The sequence below is a fragment of the Ictalurus punctatus genome, chromosome 18, assembly GCF_001660625.3.
Source record: "Ictalurus punctatus breed USDA103 chromosome 18, Coco_2.0, whole genome shotgun sequence".
NCBI lineage: Eukaryota > Metazoa > Chordata > Actinopteri > Siluriformes > Ictaluridae > Ictalurus > Ictalurus punctatus.
Window position 1 is genome coordinate 13,496,688 of NC_030433.2, and position 24,101 is coordinate 13,520,788.

A 24,101-nucleotide genomic window follows, 5' to 3' on the forward strand; every position below is an offset into this window, starting at 1 on the left:
AGACAAAAGCCCCCAAAACAATAGCACTTTACTGGATCAACAGACTTACAATGGTGAGAAGGTCAGGTGAAGGTAAAACTTGCATCAGTCCTGCAGATCAGGAATGTTAAATCCAAAAACAATAAATAGCTTATTAAATGCATAGCTGATTTAGGGTTTGCACATCTCTTGTGTGTGACATAGAGCTGCTGATGGCAGCTTGGGAAGAGCGGGGAGAATGAGTAATCTCTTCAGGGCAGCCGGTAAAGAGCAGGCGGTGCTACGAGCCAGAGGAGAGATCGCCTGTCAACAGGCTGTCCCTGCAGGCTAGCGTACAAAACACCGAGCTCTAATCCCCAAATGCCAAACATCCTGCAAAACAAGTCTGACAGTCTGGGTTGTGGTGATGGCCGGGGGCTTTTGAACATCATGAGCATCCCGCACACATGCTCTTTTCAATCACCGCTGACATTCAACACTCCAAATTGGGTTCGTTTGGCTGCGTCTCTATACACGAGAAGCCATTTAGTGGAAACAAGCAATGTAGTTTATAATAAGTAATCATTATAGTAGAGTTGGGCCCAATTATGAACGAACTCAGACTTGTCACGGTCTTCGGGTAAACTTGACACGGACTCGGACATTTTGAAAACAGAATTTTTTCCAAGTGTAGTCGAGTCCACGTCATGTGTAAAATAAATATCCATCCATCCATCCATCTTCAACCGCTTACTCCTTTTCAGGGTCACGGGGAACCTGGAGCCTATCCCAGGGAGCATCAGGCACGGTACACCCTGGAGAGGGTGCCAGTCCATCACAGGGCACACAATCACTGGACTGGGGGAGGAAACCGGAGTACCCAGAGGAAACCCCCGTAGCACAGGGAGAACATGCAAACTCCGCACACACAGAGCTGTGGGAATCGAACCCCAGCCCTTGCGGTGTGAGGCAAACATGCTACCCACTAAGCCACCGTGCACCCCTGTAACATAAATATATAAATAAATAACAACATAAAATGAAGATATCAAGAAATTAATGAATGTCTCCCTGCCTGACCAGCAGACTTTCTGTACACACACACTTGAAAGACGTGCACAGAAAGCTGCCTCATCATGTGATTACTGAATTTAGTTCTCATTAGCGGCTTATTAAGCTTGAACGGTCAAATAAATACACACACAACATTTCAAAATGCAGGTCTGGCCGAGTATTCATGTAAACACAGACGGTTATGTCTTAAGTGAATGTAAACGGTTGGGAAAAAAAATCTGAGGTGTGTCAATAAAGTATATTGAATCTGTGCATTGGGTCTTAAAGTGACAGCAGTCTAATAAACCTGCTGCTGTCTGTGTCATTAATGTTAATCAAACAACAAAAGACAAGGAGAAAATCACTCATTCACTCATTTGACTGAATAACTTTAGTAAATTTAATAAGAATCACTGTATATGTCATACAGTGAAGTCTATTTTATTTAACATTTAATTGCTTTATTCAATTTCAGTAGTATTTCTTACTGATAGAGCTACCTGAGAAAACTTCATTATCATTATCGTGAAATAAGATTGTAGTCATATAGCCCACCTCTAAGCATTTGGTGATTCCAGTCTTGAATTTCATGTAAAATGAAAAGAAATGTACTTCTTAATGTAGTAAATATCATAAACCCTGCTGATAGGGATTTTTTTGTTTTCATTTTAGGAATTAAAATGGAAAAAAGTTACAAGAACAGATCTGTGTTCAGAAATGAGTTTGTTGTCATTCATAGACAGATTAAAAGCAGTAATAAAGCATTAAGCTTGTTGTTATGACGTTGCTAAATGTAACTCTACTCTGTACTCAGTCTCTCAGTCTATATAACTATAGGGTAGAGGCATCAATTACTGAATTTCATCTTGAAATGGAGAACACAATATAGTGTGATACAATAACAAAACAGGTTCATTTGTTTTTTCATACACTTGTAATATAATAAAAGCTCTACATATACCTCCATATCCCTTTTTTCCCTTGGAAACCATTTTTGATAGGAAACTAGTTGAGGTGCTGATGACATGAAATAAAAATATTAAATGGCAATGACAAGATGTAATAGTGGTATTTTTGTTACATTTATGTTGCCATTGGTTTGTGAAGGTTAAAATATTAATTTAACAGCTCAGTGTTAAGTTTACAGTTGCAATTTCAAATCTTTTTTCAATTTAATTACTTTCTGGACTCAGTCGAACTCGACCATTAATGACTCGGACTTGAGTCCAACTCGGCCCCTTTTGGACCCGGACTTGACTGGTTAGGGACTTGGTCTTGACTCCAGCTCGACAAAGGTAGACTCAGACCCAACACCACATTATAGTAATATACTCAATTCTAGACATCTGGATTCCCTACAATTTCTCTGTAGCTGCATTTACCTTTGTAGGAATTTTTTCAGGAACACTGAACTTTGGAAAAAAAAAAAAAAACCTTTGAGTGTACTTTTCAAGGAGACACTTTTTGGTTCCTCCTCCAGAGTAGGTCTTTTGTTGAGGACCAGAAATGATGGACATTGCTTATTGGTCAAATGCTAGCTTTACAGAATGGTTAATTCTCTCATCTGGAATTCTGAAAACCTGAGTTTAACTAACAACCATTTACTTTTATTATATTAGAGGTGAACAGCTGGTGTGTTAACTGTGGCAAAATGGCAAAGCGGAATGTTTCCATACCACTTTTCCTTATACACAAGTGGAGAGTCAGAAGTGGTACACCCAATTTATATATATATATATATATATATATATATATATATATATATATATATATATATATATATATATATATATAAATAAGAACAACAAACTTTTAATATCAACCTCTTCCACATTTGCTCCTTCTACATTTTGCTGCATGCTGAAATGCACTGTCTCCTTCAAAAATATCTCATGCAGTTCACTTACTGTATAGTGCTGGGAGGCTAAATCCAAGTGTTGTACAATCAAAGTGTTCTTTATTATGTGGGGTCCAGAAATCATAGACATGATTCACAGCAGGGGTCAAGGTACAGGCTGACAGATTTATAAAGAGTGAGACCCTGCAAAACAGTCATGGGAGTGGGTAGGTTTTACTTTTTTGTGGTCAGGTGTGGGCAGTTAGAATGAAGCCGGGACAAAGAATAGCCTTGTTAATTAACAATTAGTGTTCGGGACTCAGACACAGTCTCAGTGTTTAAGTCTAAGCTTAAAACGTATTTGTTTACTCAAGCCTACCCTGACTAGATTCTGTTCTACTTTCTCCCTCTCTCCTTTCGCCGAGCCCCACACGAATTTATGGAGATACTAGAGATCCAGATCCTTTCTGCCTCTGGATGGAGCTCAAATCTTCTTTAATTCCAGACTGCTGGGACTACGGCTGCTCTTAACGCCATACAGACTTCATATAAATCCATAATGAACTTTTTCACAATATCTGTTGTTACCCAGATGAGGATGGGTTCCCTTCTGAGTCGGGTTCCTCTCAAGGTTTCTTCCTCTTAAAACATCTTAGGGAGTTTTTCCTTGCCACCGTCGCCACTCAGTGGCTTGCTCAGTTGGGATAAATTCACACCTTTAATATCTGTATACCGTGTTGATATTTCTGTAAAGCTGCTTTGAGACAATGTCTATTGTAAAAAGCGCTATACAAATAAAACTGAATTGAATTAACATGGGAGTGTATTGGATGTGTGGTCAGTACTGCAAAATGCATTTACCACTTTCATTCATCCATCTTCAGCAACTGCTTAAATGACTAATTTAAATGTAATTTGTTTATATTTTGTTAAATATACCCAACAAAGTTTGTTAGAGAGTATTGCAAGTAGGTACAAAAAAATAAAATAAAATAAAAAACTGCAGGAGCAGACCGGAGTGGTCATAATTCCTTAGTGGGGGAAAAAGACAGTTCTGTGCACACCTCTATTGAATATGTAATCCAAGAACAGGTCTAGGAACTGTATAGTTCCTGTAGTGGGCAGGTCCAGAACTGGTTCCAGTTAAATATTGGCAGATTGAGTCGACTGACAACAATGCAGCCTTCCTCACCCCTCAGACATCCTGCTATATTCACTGTTAAGTTTGCAAAAAGGCCTTGATTCAATGTCAGAGCAGACTATATTCTGCTAAATAGAGACCTAATGTTTTAATGTTTGCTTGTATTTTTCTCATTTGTAAGTCGCTTTGGATAAAAGCGTCTGCTAAGTGAAAAAATGTAAATGTAAGGTAACTCATTTTTGATCTAAGACAGTTGCATTTTTGCACCCAGTGAAGGCAACTAATACTCTGTCATCTCATGAGCTGGACCAAGGTTAAAACTAGCCTGCAGTGAAGGTACCTCCACTCTACTCTGAACATAATTACATCAGCCCACTGCTCCTTGCTGTCGCACATCTGTCTGCTCAGCTGGTGGGCTGCTGATTGGAAATGGAGGAGTATATGCTAGATGCACATGAGAGTGTGGATGGGAAGGTTAAGAAAATCACGCAGTCTCACTTCATCTCTTTCCCCATCTCTTCTATCTCTTTATATCTCCTATCCTCCCTGTCACTAATCTGAAGGCTTGTCTAAAATAGATCACCACCTAGAAAGTATGAGGCTTAGTAATAGAAATAATAATAATTAAAAAAAACTAAACATTAATGGTTATTTGATTATTGTTTCAACATTCTGGCAAGAGAAATGGAAAACCAGTCATTTCTTGAATTTATTGTCTGAAATATCAGATACAAAATTAAGGCTGAAATTTTTTTTATCAAGGCCAGCCAATATGCCTATCATTCTTAACTAGCTTTAGCTATGACTTTGGAACTGTATTCTGAAATGATTGATGAAATGCCATAAGCGGACCGTCCTCCACAAAACTATCAGTGACGATGTTACGCAAAAGGCTTTTCTTCAAGGACAGTTAATAAAATTTGCACTGAACATGATTTAAAATCAACTCTCCAATGCACATTTGGAATTAGAGGTGGCTAAAGCTATAAATAAAGTATAAAACTATAAAGTAAGCACCTGGACTTGGCAGACCTGGATACACTATACAGTATCTACCCAAAAGTATGTGGGCACATGTCCATAAACCCATATGTGGTTCTTCACCAAAATGTTGCCACAAATTTGGGGGCACACAATTGTCTACAATGTCTTCATATGCCAGAGAATTAAGATTTCCTTTCACCGGAACTAAAGGCCCCAAACCTGTTCCAGCATAATGCCCTTGTGCACAAAGTGAACATCATGAAGAAATGATTGTTGAGGTTTGAGAGGATAAACTCGAGTGAACACCTTTGGGAAGAACTGAAATTCGAGCCAGGCCTTTATGCCCGACATCAGTGCCTAACCTTGTGTGTTCATGTGGCTGAATGGACACAAACTCCCAGAGCCAATTCCCAAAATCTAGTGAGCCTTCCCAGAAGTGTGGAGTCTGTTATGGCAGAAAAGGGGGAACAAACCAATATTAATGCCCATGGTTTTGGAATGGGATGTCCAATAATCAGGTGTCCACATACATTTGGCCATAAAGTGCACCTGAACTTTGATGAATGTATTAATGTAAAATATATATTTAGCTCTTTTGGAGAAGGAACGAGACATACCCCCAAAACAATAATCAAATAACCATTCTTAATAAATTGAATGACTAAAAAGTACACAGTCCCTTTTCTCTGTGAGTTTAAACTGTGGCTGCAAGAGATTTCCGAGATTTCTAAATACTAATATTAATATTACTCATCTCATTTCAAGATCAGATGCATTTGGGTGGACTTTCACATGCATTCTATGTTTATTGCTCTCAGAGTATCTCTAGGGATACTTAACATGCCCTTGAATTTCCTATTAATGTTACAAGTGGATGCAAAATTGCTTTGAAGCACCATTAATGCCCTATAGAGAATGAATTATAACATCTGAATGGGCATATTTCAGGCACAAATGCTGTATCTGCCCTTATCTTTACACTTGTATCTGTAAACTGAGCTCATGCTTAATGGCAGCACAGCTCTTATTTAATAATCTAGCACACCCGGGTTTCTGATTTGAACTGTAAAGTTGATGCTGTTTGGCAGAAAATAGATTGCAGATTTCTGGAAGGACAATAACACTCAGGCTTCTAGCACCTTATCTGACTGAAATAATCACAATGAATATAGGAAACAGTGAACACAATGCGACAGTCTTTGCTACACTCACATTAAGCCATTTGCCTCAGCTGCCTTTCAATTTAGCTGCTTGCCATTATTTTTGGGACGATTTTCATTTAAGGAATTCCTTTTGTGTGGCTGATATGGGTGAAAATGTTCGAAATGTCTCCATTGTAACACTTCTTAAATATATAAAAGATGTGAGAGAATGTAGCTGGTGCAAGATGGGAGGGTGACATTCTTTTCAATACACACAAGAAAAAGATACCGATGGGGAAAAGAGAAAAATTGACATTTCAATTGTCATGAAGTTTTTATTATAGGGACGTATTATGCATTGCAACATAGGGTCTGCATTTAAAAGTCTGACAAGCATTCATGTTGTGTGCTCTCCTCAGGAAGAAGCCTCCCATTCTTCAAAAAAGGCTGTCCTACTTTTTTGTGTCAAAGCCAAGAGGTAAGATTATAATGATGAAAGATGCTGATTTTAATAATGGGACTTTTCTGATAAGAGACGGCTCTCTGGTGTGGACCATGGAGATAGCACTGATTAAAGACAAATATATCTTTCTAGTTCATTGGCGAGGGTTGCCCAGGGAGGCTGACATTTAGCCGGGCAGTTCGTCATGAGCACCCACCAAGCTCACCTTCCTGTTTGCTCACAAACACTGCATTTTAATAGGTGTCACAGCACATGACCTTCACACTTAATCAGAGCCCAAAGATTATCCTGGACAGCCAAGGCTCTCTCATTAGGTCCTCAGCACCCCCACCCCCTCTCAAGCTAATTTGCGATGGGCTTAAAATAGCTAGAATTAAACTGATTACATGCCACAACATTCAACTGATTCTCAAGACTCCCAAAATGCCTAAAATGGTGATAAAGCCAGTAGGTATCTGATGTTTTTTCCAGTTCAATTTATTTATTTATTTACATTGAGGGCGGTCCTGTGCTGCACCTACACCATGAAGTCCTCTGATGATGAGCACTCAGGGCTTCCTGAAGGTGGAGCGCTGGAGCTGGAGAGCATTGAGCAGGACTCAGGTGGCTGATGTGGGCTTGTAATGAAACACTTCCCTTTACATCGCAGGCAGCTGAATATAGCAATAGTGAGACGAAACTCGGATTTGTATTCTTGGTGTGTTCCCGGTTGATTTCCTTCTTCATTTTCTTCTTGTGGTTAAGCTGTCTGCCACGTTATACTCTCACGTTTCACATAAATCTGAATCACGCATACCAATGGACTGTGCTGTGCTCAAGTGGGCTAGCCTAAAGATAATTGACTGCATTCTCATTTGATTTGTTCTAAGCTGCAAGATTGGCAGAAATGATCTTGGTAAATGGTAAATGGTCTGCAGTTATATAGCACGTTTTAAAAAAAATTTTTTTTAAATCTCATTCACCCATTAACACAGACTTACACACCAATGGTAGCAGAGCTGCCATGCAAGATGGGAGCAACTTGGGGTTCACTGACTTGCCCAAGGATTCGGCATGTGGGCAGGGAATCGAACCACCAATGCTGCGATTAGTGGACAACTCGCTCTACCACCGGATTGCTGCCCCAGTCTCCTCGCAGATTTCTTCTTTGAGATCTTTTTTATTGCTCATGATATATTTCTTTAGCTTGATCTTTGGTGGTGGTCATATGGATGGACAGTCAGGCCATAGAATCTAAGAGCTGGATGTGGAGCAATAATTGCCTTGATTTAAATGACTGTCTAGACATTCCAGTGCATGATCATGCTCCTCTGACTCTTTTATAGCAAATTTAGGGTCTCACTTAACATAACTAATGCAAATCAATGTGGCACAAATGTTGGAATTTATGGGAGAAAGTGTGTCTTGTATTAGAATCTGAGCCGAGCCTGAAAAAACAGCCTGGGAAGAGTCTAGCCTGAAGGTGATAGCAGGAGTTCTGTAAATGCACATGCAGTTTTTAGGGGAAAACCAAAAGTAGTCAGCCTCACGGTCAAGTTACAACACAGCCATCATTAAAACTGCTGCCATTGACAGAGCAAAGTCATAAGAGTGGCTGGGGATAGGTTCTGGGGCAGTTAGGGTCGCTACAATATGTATGTGTACCCTATAAAATACATCTCTCTCTCTCTCTCTCTCTCTCACACACACACACACACACACACACGCTATTGACCTAGCTGCTAAAAACACATTCTACACATTCCAATGGGAAAATGGTAAGGGTCTATGTATGCTGTGAATGACATACATTTTTCAATTAAAAAAGTTTAGGAGGAAATAAATGGTTATAGTGTATATGAACTGCTTCAGTATATGAATGACTTTGATTCTAAGTACTGTAATACACTCTCCCATAACAAGATGTCTTTTTATTGAATTGTGTATGAGCTCCTACACTGACTCTGGTACAACTTTTTTTCAGTTTCAAGAAGTTAGTGGCAAGTCACCTTGTAGTTTGCCCTCCCATTTTCCTTAACGCATACCAGTGTAGCTCTGCAGTCATGCCACAGGCGAAACACTCCTTCCCCAAAGGCACTTCATCTCATATTCAGAGCACAGAGAGTGGCGACACCGGGTTAGCACCTGACAGTAGGCCCTGCATATCGGACGACTATAAATCATCTACGGCTGCAGCTCAGTGGACTGAGTACCCAACGCGCACATACAACTTATTTTTGTTCTGGATGTTTCTGCTGATTTTGAGCAAGGACGGTAGAAACATTCTGGCCTCAAACACAGTTTGGAGGAATATTGCATGGGAGAGAAGTAGTTTGCATTAGCACTGTGGAATATAAATTTAGAATAGGGCTTTTCAGCACAGTTGCAGTTTTCAAAAAAGAATGTCAGGAATGTCATCTATTTCTATGGATTTGTGCACAGAAGTGTCATACAAAAATGCCTGTATCAACACATACAGAGACATGTAGTCTTGCACAGATGTGATTATTAGAACAAACTTAACAGTCATAGCTATTCCACAACAGAAGCATTGCTACAAATATAGCTTTTAGATGTGACAAAGAATCAGATATTTCACTGAATCACTGGCTCACACTTACAAGTTATATTTAGGAAGGGATATTCACTGCATAACATTAATGTAAGGCTGCACAATTAATTTTTGATGGAGATCTTACATGTGGCTTCAGTAGTGGTGAGATTTGCTACAGTTTTCTAAATTTCTAATGCGACATTGATCATTAATGTCTTGACAAAATAAAAGCTATTAAATTAATGGGGTTAGGAAATAACTGATGATTGAGAGAAAGACCACATATAAAGCTCCACCAAGCTTCATGAAGTTTCTGCACCTAACACCATCCTGTCTTCTCTCTTCTCTCTCTCTATTCTACAAAGCAGAAGACGCCCAGTACTCCAGCCCAAGTTGTCAGAAATAACTCCACTTTTCAAGTTCCACAATAAAACTTAATGCAGAAGTTCACCAACCACTTTAACCAACACATGTACACCTCCTCATTCATGCAATGATCCAATCAACAATCATGCGGTAGCAGCGCAATACCTGCAATCATGCAGGTCCAGAGCTTCAGTTATTGTTCACATCAACAGAATTGTTAAAATTTTTTATCTCACTGACTTTGACTGTGGTATAGTTGTTAGTGCCAGACAAGGCTGGTTTGATCATTTCAGAAACTGCTGATCCCCTGGGATTTTCACACAACAGTCTCTAGAGTTTAGACTTTACACAGACTAGTGCGAAAAAGAAAAAAATCTAACGAGTGGGCAGAAATGCCTTGTTGATCATAGAGGTCAGAGGAGAATTTGCAGACTGTCTCGAACTGATAGGAAAGTGATGGTAACTCAGATAATTACTCTTTACAAATGTGAGCAGAAAAGCATCTCAGAACATACAACATGTCAAACTTTGAGGCGGATGCGCTACAACAGCAGAAAATCAAATTAGGTTCCACTCCTGTCAGCCATGAACTGGAACACAGTGGGGACAGGCTGACCCAAACTAGACAGTTGAAGTTTGGAAATATGATGCGTTGTCTTTTCCCAGCTGTCTGGTTGGAAGCACAACTGACTCAAGGTTATTGGGTTGTTGCTATAGTTCACAATCTTTCTCACGGACCTGAAAAAAAGAAAACCTGGACAGGCCATTAGTATTTTGATTGTCATAGTGCCATTGCCAATCCAGCTGAAGACATGTTAAGTCAGCTGGATCTTTATCAGAGATAGTAAAGAGATGCCAAAGTCTTATCTATGACTTTTATAAACCTGGAGGACAGCTGGTATCTTGCCACTTTTGTCTTTAGCATTAATGTAGCTGCACTATGTCTTTTGTATGCTAACTTCCACTTCAATGGATCTTCTGTTGTTGTAGCCTATCTGCCTCAAGGTTCCACATGTTGTGCATTCTGAGATGCTTTTCTGTTCAACATAATTGTACAGAGTGATTATCTGAGTTACTGTAGCCTTTCTGTCGACTCAAACCAGTCTGACCATTCTCTGTTGACCTCTCTCATCAACAAGGTGTGTCCATCCGCGGAACTGAGGCTCGCTGTATGTTTTTTCTTTATTGCACCATTCTGAGTGCATACTCAATCATACTCTAGAGACTGTTGTGTGTGAAAATCCCAGGAGATCACCAGTTATTGAAATATTCAAACTGGCCCATCTGGCACCAATGGTTAAAATCACTAAGATCACATTTTTTCCCCCATTCTGATGGATGATATTAACATTACCCGAAGCTGCTGGCCCATATCTGCATGATTTTATGCACTGCACTGCTGTCACACGATTAGCTGATTAGATAAGTGCAGGAATGAGAATATATGTGCAAAAGGAATTGTGTAATTGAACATATATAAAATGTTTACATTTACATTTATGGCATTTGGCATGTGATGACATTTAAATGTAAAATATAAAATGTACCAGTTGCCTGTATTTTCATAACAGAGAACTAGACAGCAGGTCTGATGACTTTCAGTAAACAAACATGCATTTTTGCTCATTAAGAGCTGAGAAGTCATATCTCAAGGAAAGATCAATGTCTAACTAGTGTATGTTGCTTCCTGTAATAAAAATGAAACACACTTGATTTGTTTACATTCTGAAGTAAATTGTGAATTGCTCACAAATATTATGTGGCCCACAGCACCAACAAACAAACAAATACATGCCAGATGGAAACATGGCACACATTTTTAAAAAATCACCCAACAAATGCAGAGGCTTTATGAGAGCAGCTTAAAACATATCATAGGAATGTTAGAATGGCTATTTCAGTGGCAACACAAACCATTCAGGCATGTGCAAATGGATTCTACCAGTGTATTAGCCTGAACCATATTCAAGGCACAAAAAGACAATGCCTGATAAGTATCTCTCTACTTACTAAAAAATCAACATCCTTTTAGGAACATGCTAATAAAAAAGAAGACCATTCCGAGGCTCTAATCCTCCTTTTGGATTCACCATTAGAAGCTGCACATTTTATCAAAGCAAATTTATGAATAAGTTGTTATCCCTTCCTATTATAAGGGAAGAAGTTTTGGCATTAAAGTGCTTCACAAAAGAGACCATCTTAGCATCTCATCATGACTGAAACTCTTTAAAATCCTTCCACAAATTTAAGAGGCATAATTTCCATGATATCTTAGGGACCAGTGGCAGCTTGTCCATAGGGGCAGGTGGAGCAGAGCCCCACCATATATGTCAGCCACTCAACAAATGTTAATCTTCATAAAGTCCTTATTCACAGCTCCATACATTTTGAATTCCATTGAAATACTTATTACCCATGACCAACAGTTAAAAATAAAAAAAAGATTTCATTGAATTGCGCACCTTTCTAGATGTTGCACAGTCATGGGCAGCATGCTTACTGCTCCGTTCAGTGACATAGGACAGTGGTTTTCAAAGTGGGGGCCGCCAGTGGGCAGCCGGGGGCCTCAACAATTTGGTGTGAAAAAAAATTCTCACTCTCAGACAACCACACACACACACACACACACACACACACACACACACACACACACACACACACACAATCAATTCCTAATGTAATGTAAAGATGTAAAATGTAATTATTAATAAAAAAAAAAAGGGGGGATATATTCAGAAGTCTGTATTTTTAATGTGTTTTAAATACATCTTGCAAAAGGGGGGCTTCAGTCAAATGTTAATGCCATTTGGGGGGCCTTACCCTGGAAAAGTTTGGGAACCCCTGACATAGGGTTATTAATGCACCTAGTGGTCGAAAATGGGAACTACAAGAAGCGCTAATGGACATCCATAGGGGCAGGAATCACAGGGAACCATATTCTCCATAGAACATTTTCAATGGACAGCACAGTTTGTTATGGTTTTATGCAAAATTGGACTACTTTAAAAATACTCCATTACCACCAAGATCTTGGTTTATGGCAAATAATCTAAATTAAATCTAACAGATTTTAGCCTATGTAGATTAATATTTTAAGCTATTAATTTAATAGATGTTTAAGGCTAGGTCATTATTATTGACATCTTACATCACCAAAATCTAAGGTCACAAGTCACCGCTGTAAGGGACATATCTAAGCTCAAGGACATATTTTGAGTTCAGCAGTTCCACTGGAATGCAAATATATTTATATTTGGAGAATATTAATTTCAACTTGGGGAACTGTTGAACTCAAAATCCAAATGTGATGGTTCAGTAAACCCACAAATCATAACTAATCTATGATTGAGTTAATTTGCCTCAGCAATATATTTATAAATTGAAACTGTGCAATAAAATTCAATTACCAATTATATGACACATCATTAATATAGCTTCATTAATTAAACCATTTTGCATAAAAGCTCACAAGTGTAACATTTTACCATGCTCCAAAGAGATTTCATGTGTTTTCTAAACAATTTCGAAGTCACCATCTTGCAAGACTGCTTTGGTAATCTATAACTAGAATATTATTGAACCTGGTCACCTTCCACTTGCTAGCTAAGTACACACTACCCCGATTGATTAAAATCTCAAATATGCATAAACACACATCAACTATATGTTGTCAAATAAAAGCAATGATCAATATTGGAAAACGGTTCAAAATAAAACAAAATAAGATAAAACAAGAGCATGGACATTAGAGTGGGTACTGGTGTTGGCATCTGAGCTGTGAATGCTCTGCAATTCTCAAATATAAACCAGTGTTATCATGCTAATGACAAATATCTACTTTTCTTATATAGAACAACCTCCTGGATTAGTAAGATTAACTTCAAAATCATCTGTCCTTATCCTGCTCGACCTCTCTGCTGCCTTGACAGTGTGAATCATCAGATCCTCCTGTCAATTCTCTCCAGCCCTGGTATCACCAGAAAGGCTCTGCACTGTGTGGAATACTATCTCTCAGACAGATCCTTCAAGGTAATGGGGAGGGGAGAAATTTCTGAAACTCAGCAACTCACAACTGCGGTTCACCATGCGTCAGTTCTGGGTCCACTGCTCTTTTCTATTCATACTACATCTCTGGGGCCTGTGATTGAGTCTCATGGCTTCTCATATCACTGTTATGCTGATGACACTCAGCATGCATCTCCTCCTGCCTGTCTGACATCTCAAACTGGATGAGGGAACACCACCTTAAGCTCAGTTGAGATTCTTGTCATCCCTGCCTGCCCCTCAATCAACCACAACCTCACCATACATTTTGGCTCAACCACGCTCAAGCCAACCAGGACAGCCAGAAACCTTGGGGTAACTTTCAATGACAACTTGACCTTTACAGATGACATTTCAACAACTGCATGATCCTGTAGGATCATTCTGTACAACATCAAGAAAATCAGACCCTATATCACTGAACAGGCTAAACAGCTACTAGTCCATACTCTTGTTATCTCAAAACTGGACTACTGCAATGCACTACTCTCGGGTCTCCCAGCCAGCTCCATCAAAACCCTTCAGATGATTCAGAAGAACACGAAGATTAGCACTACTTGTATTGTTCTCTGCTTGATATATCACTTTGCTTGTATTTCCTCATTTGTAAGTTGCTTTGGATAAAATTGTCCGCTAAATGCATAAAAATCATCATTTTGAGAACCATGATCATTTTTAAATACTAAAACATAATTATAATAAACATTTTGGTACCTTGTCAGTAGAAAATGTTTTCAGTAGAAATTTGTCTTCAAGTGGTAGAAAACAGGTGTTCACAAATTTAATACCTGCCCCACTGTCCTGTTAATTTGCTCATATAAAACATGTAAAAAAAAAAGAAAAGAGAGCAAGAGAGAGAAAGAGATATATATAGAGAGAGAGAGAGAACACATGTTCATTTTGCTAATTTGAGAGACACAACTCTGTAGTCTATTTCAGTAAATCAGCTTGGATTTTGAAGTTCAAACTCTTAACTCTTTAGTATATTATTAGGGACATTGTGAGGAGTCATCACATTTCCATTATATATAGTGTGTGGACTGTAATTACTAAAAGGATGGAGAGAAAATGCTGAGTCAATGTACTTTGCTTTAATTTTGGAGCCCACTGTTTCAGGAACAGGTGCTCCTTTAATTATGAGGCAAGGCACCACCATTTGACAGATCTTCCCTCTGTTTTTAATCACGGCACATCTGTCCAGGGGATACACACTGCTAAAAAGACTGATTTCCCCTGAGGAGAGCCCCCCGCCCTTTGCATCTGTTCCTCAGACCAAAGTACTTCACAATAAGTCAAATGTGAGATGGATGCCCTCAGCCTAAGGCAGAATGGGGGAGTTCGGCACTGTAAAACCTCCAAGCACAGCAATATTTCAAGGCGAATGGTAACTTTTGTAGCTGCTCTGTGGTTAGGAGTGTACAAGTTGTGCAAGTATGGAAGCAGGCTACTGTATATGATATGAAGATCTGACTCATCATCACTGACACTTGTCTGAGAGCCAAGATAACACGTCAATCTAGTAAAACCAACAGGATATTTATTCTTAGTTTGTCCGAAGGTGATACATCTTACAGTGTCCCGGAGTCTATGGGCAAATCTAATAGTGGTGCCCAAGAATTGATCTAATACAAATGGTTGTCTGGAGCAATAACCTCTGTCAGTATTGAGAGCAGGGCATGGGTGTGAAGACACAAATGATCAATTGGTTTATTAATCAAACCCATGGTGAAATTGAGACTGGGTAGGCTATTTCACCTACTAAGTTTCACATTCATAAATACTTTTTTGGGCTAGTGCCATCTTCTACAGATCCTTAGAAGGGCTAAGCTTTGAATCAAAATGTTCCAGACACCCTCATCTCATTCCATTCATCATCTCCATTCCCAATACTGATCCTGTAGCCCTGTCCGGCAGATTTGAGGGTTTTCCCTGTACCCAGTACACCTGATTCAACTAATCAGCTAACTAACAGCCCTTCCTGAAACATTAAACAGTGCAGAACAGGGCGTACTCCAGGACTAGGGTTGAGAATCTGTGATCTACACCCTACCTCTCTCCCAATACTTGCTTATACTGACCAAACTCAGCCACACATATCAGAGAGCTCCATTAATCCATCATTCCCCCCACCCCGACAAGTGGGGTGGTGAACCCCCATGGCACCCTCATTCCACAATGCCTATGAGATGATGGAGGCCAGAGTCTCAGTGAAGATCGATACACAGCCACCCTGGAATACCAAACCACTCTGCTTCTCATTACTGGCAGTGAGAGCAGCTGGTCTGCTGATGGAACCGCCTCATTCATCAGCCCACGTCTTCCTGCAGGTCTCAGACTCTGTAGGTGACAAAGTGGTGCCAAGCATCATCAGCCTGGAACCAGTTAGAGCTAGAGGGAAAGGATACTGTGGGTATACTATGACAGGACATAGACAAATGCAAGTCCTGCTTGGGAAGTAGAACACCGTAAAGATTTTATTTCCCAGAGGTGTGTGTCTTCTCTTGTTGAATCCATGTCAATGCAGTACTTATGTCCAAATGAATTACAGTATGTGTCCTTGCTTCTAATTTCGGAAGCAAAGCAAATACTTCTGCATGAAGGACAAGTATTGAGGTGAAAGCAATGTTGTCAATAAAAGCAGGGGCAAATCATATTGTAACCCTCTTTTTATGCTCACCATAAACTTTACAGACTTGCTTTTATTTACAACAGAACCTCATACATTATACACGCCAAACCACAGGTGCTTGATGGTGTTAAAATCAATGTTGAGCGATGTCCTTGTGTAGAATGAGAATAAGCTCTGGGGCTAGAACTGCATCTAACAGAAAGACATGTTGCAGATGAGCCATCAAAACAGCCATCTGACAGAGCTCACACAAACCCACCCTTTCTGCGGTAGAATAAACCATTGTTGAATTTAAAGACTGGAACAAGCGAGGGGGAGGCTCTGAAAACAAACACCACTCTGTGTATATCCAAGCAGCTGCTGTCAGACTGTTTATTCCTGGACTGCTAAGGAGGCTTCCAATGTGGAAATCTAAGTTTCAGGGCAAATTTCTTATTTATTTGATTTTTTTTTTTTAACCTCACTTGAAATATAATTGTGAGAAAAATCCAAAGGGTCAGTGAGCCATTTTCCAATTAGATATACCACCATACTGTCACACCATAACAGGTCTATGTGATTTTAATAGGCTAAAATATTATCAGGTCCTACACTTACTGTAACTGTTTTCATGTTCATGCAGATTAATCTTCTCACCAGGCACTTCTAATCTTTCCTATGAGCTGTTTTATCGCTTCATCTTATCTGGGGCAAATGACAAGGCTTATTTGCACAGCTTGATCTCAGAATATGGCCTCAATGCAGCTTTGTGATTTTATAGTGCCTGAAAGGAATAACTCGACTTAAGATTTTATCCAACTTCATTTGCATTGAATTTTTATTTAGGTCCTAAGGGTTCCTGAACCACAAATGGCATCTGAAGAAGTGATGCGCTCATGTCATGTCATCTTAATTACTTGGACTAGAGCTCCCAGATAACACAAATGAAAAAAGTTTATCATCACGTACAGAAAATTTTTTTATGCTTATACTAATGACAGTGATAATAAACTAAAATGATCAGTTTACATGTAACTGATCATCAAATGCCTTCATTTTATGGTGAATTAATCCTTCAACATAACAGCCGAGTTGGTTCTTTGAGCAGGGGTAAAGTTTGGTACTCACTATGTGTAGCTGGAGGAAGTCTCCCAGGCCCTGTGTGCTCTCCACCTGCACAAGGATGGCATCTTTCAACTGAGTGCTAAAGCCCACAGCCAGCCGGTCCGCCCTGGTGCTTGGTCGCTCATTTGGTGCCCATGTGTATGTGATCAGAGCTCCTCCTTTCCCAAATATATATGTGGTCCCAGCTGATAGAAAGAAACAAAGAGAGAAGAAAGAGATAGATTAAGCTTTTGGTGAAAGGTTAAGCAAAGATGTGGTGCGAAAGAACAAACTTTAAAAAGAAGAGGTGTCAGGATGAATGATAGAGTGATAAGGTGGTGCAAAATAGCTCCTTCCCTCTTTTCACATTCACTCTGTGCAGGGATTTAAATGAGGATGAGATAAAAATAATAGTCTTTGACTTGCCATCTGTTCCATCGGGCCCTGTGAAGTTAGGCTCATTCTTGATTTGGATGCTCATTCACAAAATGTTACATTGGTGGCAAACAAATCAGCACCAGCATTGTCAATTGAGGGCATGGCATCCTCTGCTGACTGGCAGCTTAACAGCCTTGTTGCTCATTAGAGCCGAGATCATTTTCTAAGCAAACTTCATCTTAGTTCCTGACCTTTTGGTGGACTGCTTGTGGAGTCAAGCGCTAATATGGAACAGTGTTTGGGCTCTGTGGCTGAGATACAGTGGTGTGGTGGCACATATGTATGTGACAAGGAACTAGTGCCAGGCTCCAGCAGGTAGGAAAGTAAGAATACAAGTATTTAATTTCAGTCATACTCCAGTAAAGTAGAAATACAATTAAGTATAAGTACAATTACGCAAGTACTTTCAGCTCCTCCATGCATAACATAGCAGCATTTAGTGAACAATGCATGAAATCCCACAGAGGCCTGGGAAGTACCATTAAAAAAAAAGAACAATTCTGCATTTTGCTGTCATTCACCTGTGGATGGTCGTGTACATCTTTTCACTGTGTTTCAAGTTTCATGTTGTCTGGATTCAACCCAATTGTGTTCATTTCATATGGTTAACACCTCTTTTGTTTTGAAGCCAGTTGGCATGTGAAATAGTACATCTCCCTTTTACCTTTCTAACTCTATCTATAGCCCATTTTCCTTACATTTGTTGTAACGCTCTTTACGCTCTGTTAAACATGTGAGCTCGCATGCACTGTCGAATCGAACCTGAGAGCCGGATGTCGACACCACCTGTCTTCTCTGGAGCCTGTGGTGGTATAAACGAGCCGAACAGAATAGGTGAGGGGAATGTAATTAGTTGATCTGGTGAGACTGGCTGTGGGAGACAGTGTTGCACACCTGCTCCTAAAATCTACAGCTAACTTGTTGCTAGCACTGAGGCATGTAACGGAGCCCAGGGAGCCGACACCTGTTAGTGACACGTGGGCACTGAGAGTACAATGGGTCTGAGACCACAATATCTCAGAGATAACAGAGTGCCAGGTGGGGTGAAGTGCAGAGTGTGGAAAACAGACAAGGACAGTCTGCCCTGTAACAGTGGGACTTAACCTGAAATGGCACTTTGCAGACTAAAGTTAAGCACTGCAATCCTGTCCTATACTGTTTCACAGGTGGAAAAGCATTGATTTCCTGTTTATTTGGTAAATGTCAGGAGCTGGCCTTCATCTTATATGGTATTAAGGCTGCTATAAAGTAATCAATAACTCCATCAATTCTCATCTGACAATGTAGTCATTTAGTGCATCTATTTAGACATTATTTGCCCTTGAGGTTGATAAATGAACTTATTATATCTAGTTTCAAAGCCTGCACCTCCTCAGCTGTTATTTTCAGGGCTTGTTTGATCTTTTATAGTCTGACGTTTCCAACTTGAAGCTTACATTGAATCATCTTCAAGGTTAAAGAAACACAATGCACATTGTTCCCATTTAGTTTCCTCTTTGGGAAGAAAAGAATAGGACAATTCAATGATCGTAACAGAAGTTCCCTGATAGAAGAATGGAGCAGTGTTTCTAAGACTTAATATTATATTGGATGTCTCAAATTTTTGCTAAACTAAAGCAACTTATGTAAGCTCTGATTTCTGAGATGACCCAATAAAGTATACAGTCTTCATAGAAAGGAAGAATTTGCATTTGTAAGATAAGAGCTAAACTCCTCTTTTACAACAGTCACTGCTGAATTCTAGATTCTGACTGATCAGAAGGTCTTTATTCATTTTCTTTAACAGGGAATTGTTGTGGAATTGCTGCGGTATAAGATGAATGAAACACTTTAAGATATACTGTTATTGAAAAATTAACATTTATCTTTATGTTGGTATACATCACACAACGTTGTCACTGATTATTTTCACATAACAGTATGCCTCAATATGTTTTATCTTAAGTTATGCATACATCTGTAGAACCACACTGTCTTTATAGGAAAGGCAAGTCAAGAAATACAACATAATTAAAAACAAAGGAGGCAATTTAAGTCAGGGCTGTCAGGCACAAGCCCTGGAGAACCAAAAAAACACGGCTGTTTGGCCTCTTATTCAACTCATCAGCTAATTAGTGAAGCGGTCATATACTGTATTTTGGTGTGAAGAAGGAAACACACAAATCTCTTTAGGTCTGTAGCCCTCCAGGACCTGATGCTGACATACTGACAAAATCTGATTTGTTCATGCTTGCAACCTCATTCTGAAGACTCGTTGAATAGAATGAGCCCATGACTATTGTACAGGTAGTGGGGCCTTGGCTTTAAACTCCTGACAGGTTAAGGATTTGTAAATTGTATTTAATTAAATAATAAACACTGTCCACATAAACCCATTTGGAAAGGAAGGGACCTCTCATGCAAAAAAAAATCAATTTTCTTGCTTCACTTGCTTGTTGCGAGTGAGGTAAAAAGCCTTGAGCTTTGAGTAAGATAAGGTATACAGGTTTACTTTTTCTGGCTTACTGCATTCCCTCAGCTCTGTGCCAATCACACAGCAACTTTCCTAAAGCTTTTTTTGTGCAATTTCACAGAGGTAATACTTTCCCCCCTGCTGGGTAATGTTGGTTTATAGGAAACATGGCTGTTACAAGATACTGAGAAATGAGAGAGGGGTCACTCTGAATGATCAAACACACACCACTTTAAAATGCTGATGAAAATATGGCACGAGAGTAAACAGTAATTACCTTTCTTCTGTTGAAATAGGATCTCATTTAAAATTTTCTATCACTGAGCATAACCTATGAAGCTTAATGGTAATATATTAGTACTTCATGATTATGCTCTTTCCACTAAGGTTCCCATGAATAATTATTCCTCATTAGGCTGATTTACTTTCACCTTCAGCCAGGGGTCAAAATTAGGTTTAAATAAGAGATAGTAATCAAGTAAAGAAATATGACTGCAACTTTCCCATTTGATTCGAGTGTTATGGGGTATCTTCATGGCTTCTGTGAGACTTACCCATCAGATAAGGGCTGCATATAGACTGATACTGGGGGATTTGGTGAGCACAGAGGTTATTTACTGTGTGCTGCCAGCCTCTCACTGGGGGATATTGGAATGATGGCCAGTGGAGCATGTGTGTGTACCGGCTCAGTTCTTTTCCCAGACACACACCTAGTGTGTGTCTTTGGCCATCAAAGGCATCCGTTTATAAAGCAACATAAAAAGCAGAATACAGCAAGAACCTTTCCTGCTGTTCCCATCACCCTGAGAACAAACACGGCACAATTTTCAGTCATGCCCTCACACACAGCCAGGGGCTTTACATTACATCAAAATTAAATACTGCAGATTAAAGGGCATACATTATGTAGACATCTCAGACAATTACACTCAATAAGGAAAAATGTATCAGTTTATCCACGTATCAGCAGGCTTTTTGGAATACGGATTGTGTTACCATCCGCATTTTACGAAGATGCATTTCATTTTACACTCCTGTGAAGCACTAGGGTTGAAGCCTTGTTTCGCCACAGGAGAAACACATTTGTTGTGCGGTCTAGGAACACCCAATGAATTTTGCTGTGGCTAAATTGTGGAAACCTCTGATAATAATATATCTCTAGTTTAAAAAAAAAACATAAATATGACCAAATAAAGACAATAATGACAAGAAATTTAGCTGACAGAACAGAATTAACTGAATTAATCGGTGATCATTTCAGTACCAGTGCCAGCGTGACTGCAGATCAGTAGACTGAAAAGAAGGTGATGAAGCTAGTGTTTAAATTTCATGAGTCACTTTTACCTCAGGTAATGTGACAGACACTAATGTGGATGATGCTGATAATCAATGATAACTCATTTCCCACTGTAGACTTGCTAATCCTTAACATTTGGCAGTAATTAAGTTTTTCCACAGGTAGATTGACTTATACATGTAGAGGCAGGGCGTCTTCAGTGGAACCGGAATGAAATCTTTAAATGCAATGCAATATTCTTCCTTTTGGAAGTAACCAGACTTTAAAATGTTAGAACTTTACTTGTGGCTCCTATATGCAAACAAGAACCTTATTTCAGTTCAGGAAAGCTTGTAGTTTTCAAACCTATATACAGTATCTCACAAAAGTGAGTACACCCCTCACATTTTTGTAAATATTTGATTATATCTTTTAATGTGACAACACTGAAGAAATGACACTTTGCTACAACGTAAAGTAGTGAGTGTACAGCTTGTGTAACAGTGTAAATTTAGTGTCCCCTCAAAATAACTTAACACAAAGCCATTAATGTCTAAACCGCTGCAACAAAAGTGAGTACACCCCTAAGAGAAAATGTACAAATTGGGCCCAAAGTGTCAATATTTTGTGTGGCCACCATTATTTTCCAGCACTGCCTTAACCCTCTTGGGCATGGAGTTCACCAGAGCTTCACAGGTTGCCGCTGGAGTCCTCTTCCACTCCTCCATGACGACATCACGGAGTTGGTGGATGTTAGAGACCTTGTGCTCCTCCACCTTCCATTTGAGAATTCCCCACAGATGCTCAATAGGGTTTAGACCATCACCTTCACCCTCAGCTTCTTTAGCAAGGCAGTGGTCGTCTTGGAGGTGTGTTTGGGGTTGTTATCATGCTGGAATACTGGCCTGCGGCCAAGTTGCCGAAAGGAGGGGATCATGCTCTGCTTCATTATGTCACAGTACATGTTGGCATTCATGGTTCCCTCAATCAACTGTAGCTCTCCAGTGCCGGCAGCACTCATGCAGCCCCAGACCATGACACTCCCACCACCATGCTTGACTGTAGGCAAGACACACTTGTCTTAGTACTCTTCACCTGGTTGCCGCCACACACGCTTGACAACATCTGAACCAAATAAGATTATCTTGGTCTCATAATCCATGTCCTTAGTCTGCTTGTCTTCAGCAAACTGTATGCCAGCTTTCTTGTGCATCATCTTTAGAAGAGGCTTCCTTCTGGGACGACAGCCATGCAGACCAATTTGATGCAGTGTGCGGTGTATGGTCTGAGCACTGACAGGCTGACCCCCCACCCCTTCAACCTCTGCAGCAATGCAGGCAGCACTCATACGGCTATTCATTGAGGGATCCATGAATCCCAACATGTACTGTGACATACTGAAGCAGAGCATGATCAGTATGCAGTATTCCAGCATGATAACGACCCCAAACACACCTCCAGGATGACCACTGCCTTGCTAAAGAAGCTGAGGGTGAAGGTGATGGACTGGCCAAGCATGTCTCCAGATCTAAACCCTATTGAGCATCTGTGGGGCATCCTCAAAGGGATTGTAGAGGAGCACAAGGTCTCTAACATCCACCAGCTCCGTGATGTCATCATGGAGTAGTGGAAGAGGATTCCAGTGGCAACCTGTGAAGCTCTGGTGAACTCCATGCCCTAGAGGGTTAAGGCAGTGCTGGAAAATAATGGTGGCCACACAAAATATTGACACTTTGGGCCCAATTTGGACATTTTCACTTACGGGTGTACTCACTTTTGTTGCCAGTGGTTTAGACATTAATGGCTGTGTGTTGAGTTATTTTGAGGGGACACTAAATTTACACTGTTACACAAGCTGTACACTCACTACTTTACATTGTAGCAAAGTGTCATTTCTTCAGTGCTGTCACATGAAAAGATATAATCAAATATTTACAAAAATGTGAGGGGTGTACTTACTTTTGTGAGATACTGTACATAATAGAAAATGTCAAAATCTGATCATGTAAAGGGTTTTCCTTTTTAATCAAAATTTTATTTATATTGTTTTTAGAATATATTACAATAATCTGTAGTACATACAGCTGAGTATATATCACACAGGGAAAATGTATATATTACAGTATAATTACTGCCACCAAAATTCTTACAGGGGGTTAAACACTGTAAAACTGGACAAGTTCATTTAACTCAAAAAATTTGAGGAAACTAATTACCTCAAAATTTTTAATTTGATAAATCAGTTTCTTTAAGCCAAATACACTTAAATATAACAAAAATTAATTTTAAATGACAAAGTTTGAGTTAAATATTTGTTATAGTTAAGTGTATTTGGCTTAAATAAATTGATTTATCAACTTTTGAGTTAAATGAACTATCCCGTTTTACAGTGTAGTCTTTACAAAAATCTATATGAAAGTTTTACAATAAGTATTTACAGACCCTATAATAAAAATAAATAAATAAATAAAACACACACATATAGATTCGTAATTTACACAGATTCATAGTTTTAAACATTAAACATATGTGTTAAAGTGTTCGTATATGACGTCTAATGTTTGTTGATTTTTTTGGATGGTAACATTGTCAGCGTAAGCTATGACTTTTACTGTGGCTTTTGTTGAGATTTGTGCTCCTTGTGCTTTTTATTGTTTACTTGTACTAATTTCTAGAATGTACAGTGCAGCACTTAAAGGGCA

At 39.4% G+C, this 24,101-nt stretch overlaps 1 protein-coding gene across 6 annotated transcripts in view; it reads right to left on the minus strand.

Annotated features, from left to right (window-relative positions):
- nrxn2a (neurexin 2a) overlaps positions 1–24,101 on the minus strand; it is a 462,873-nt gene that overhangs the window by 32,801 nt on the left and 405,971 nt on the right. For all 6 annotated transcript variants that reach the window (XM_053688023.1, XM_053688021.1, XM_047161856.2 and 3 more), the window contains one exon: positions 17,258–17,439. In XM_053688023.1, coding sequence (XP_053543998.1) covers positions 17,258–17,439 — 182 coding nt within the window. The remainder of the gene's footprint in view (positions 1–17,257; positions 17,440–24,101) is intronic.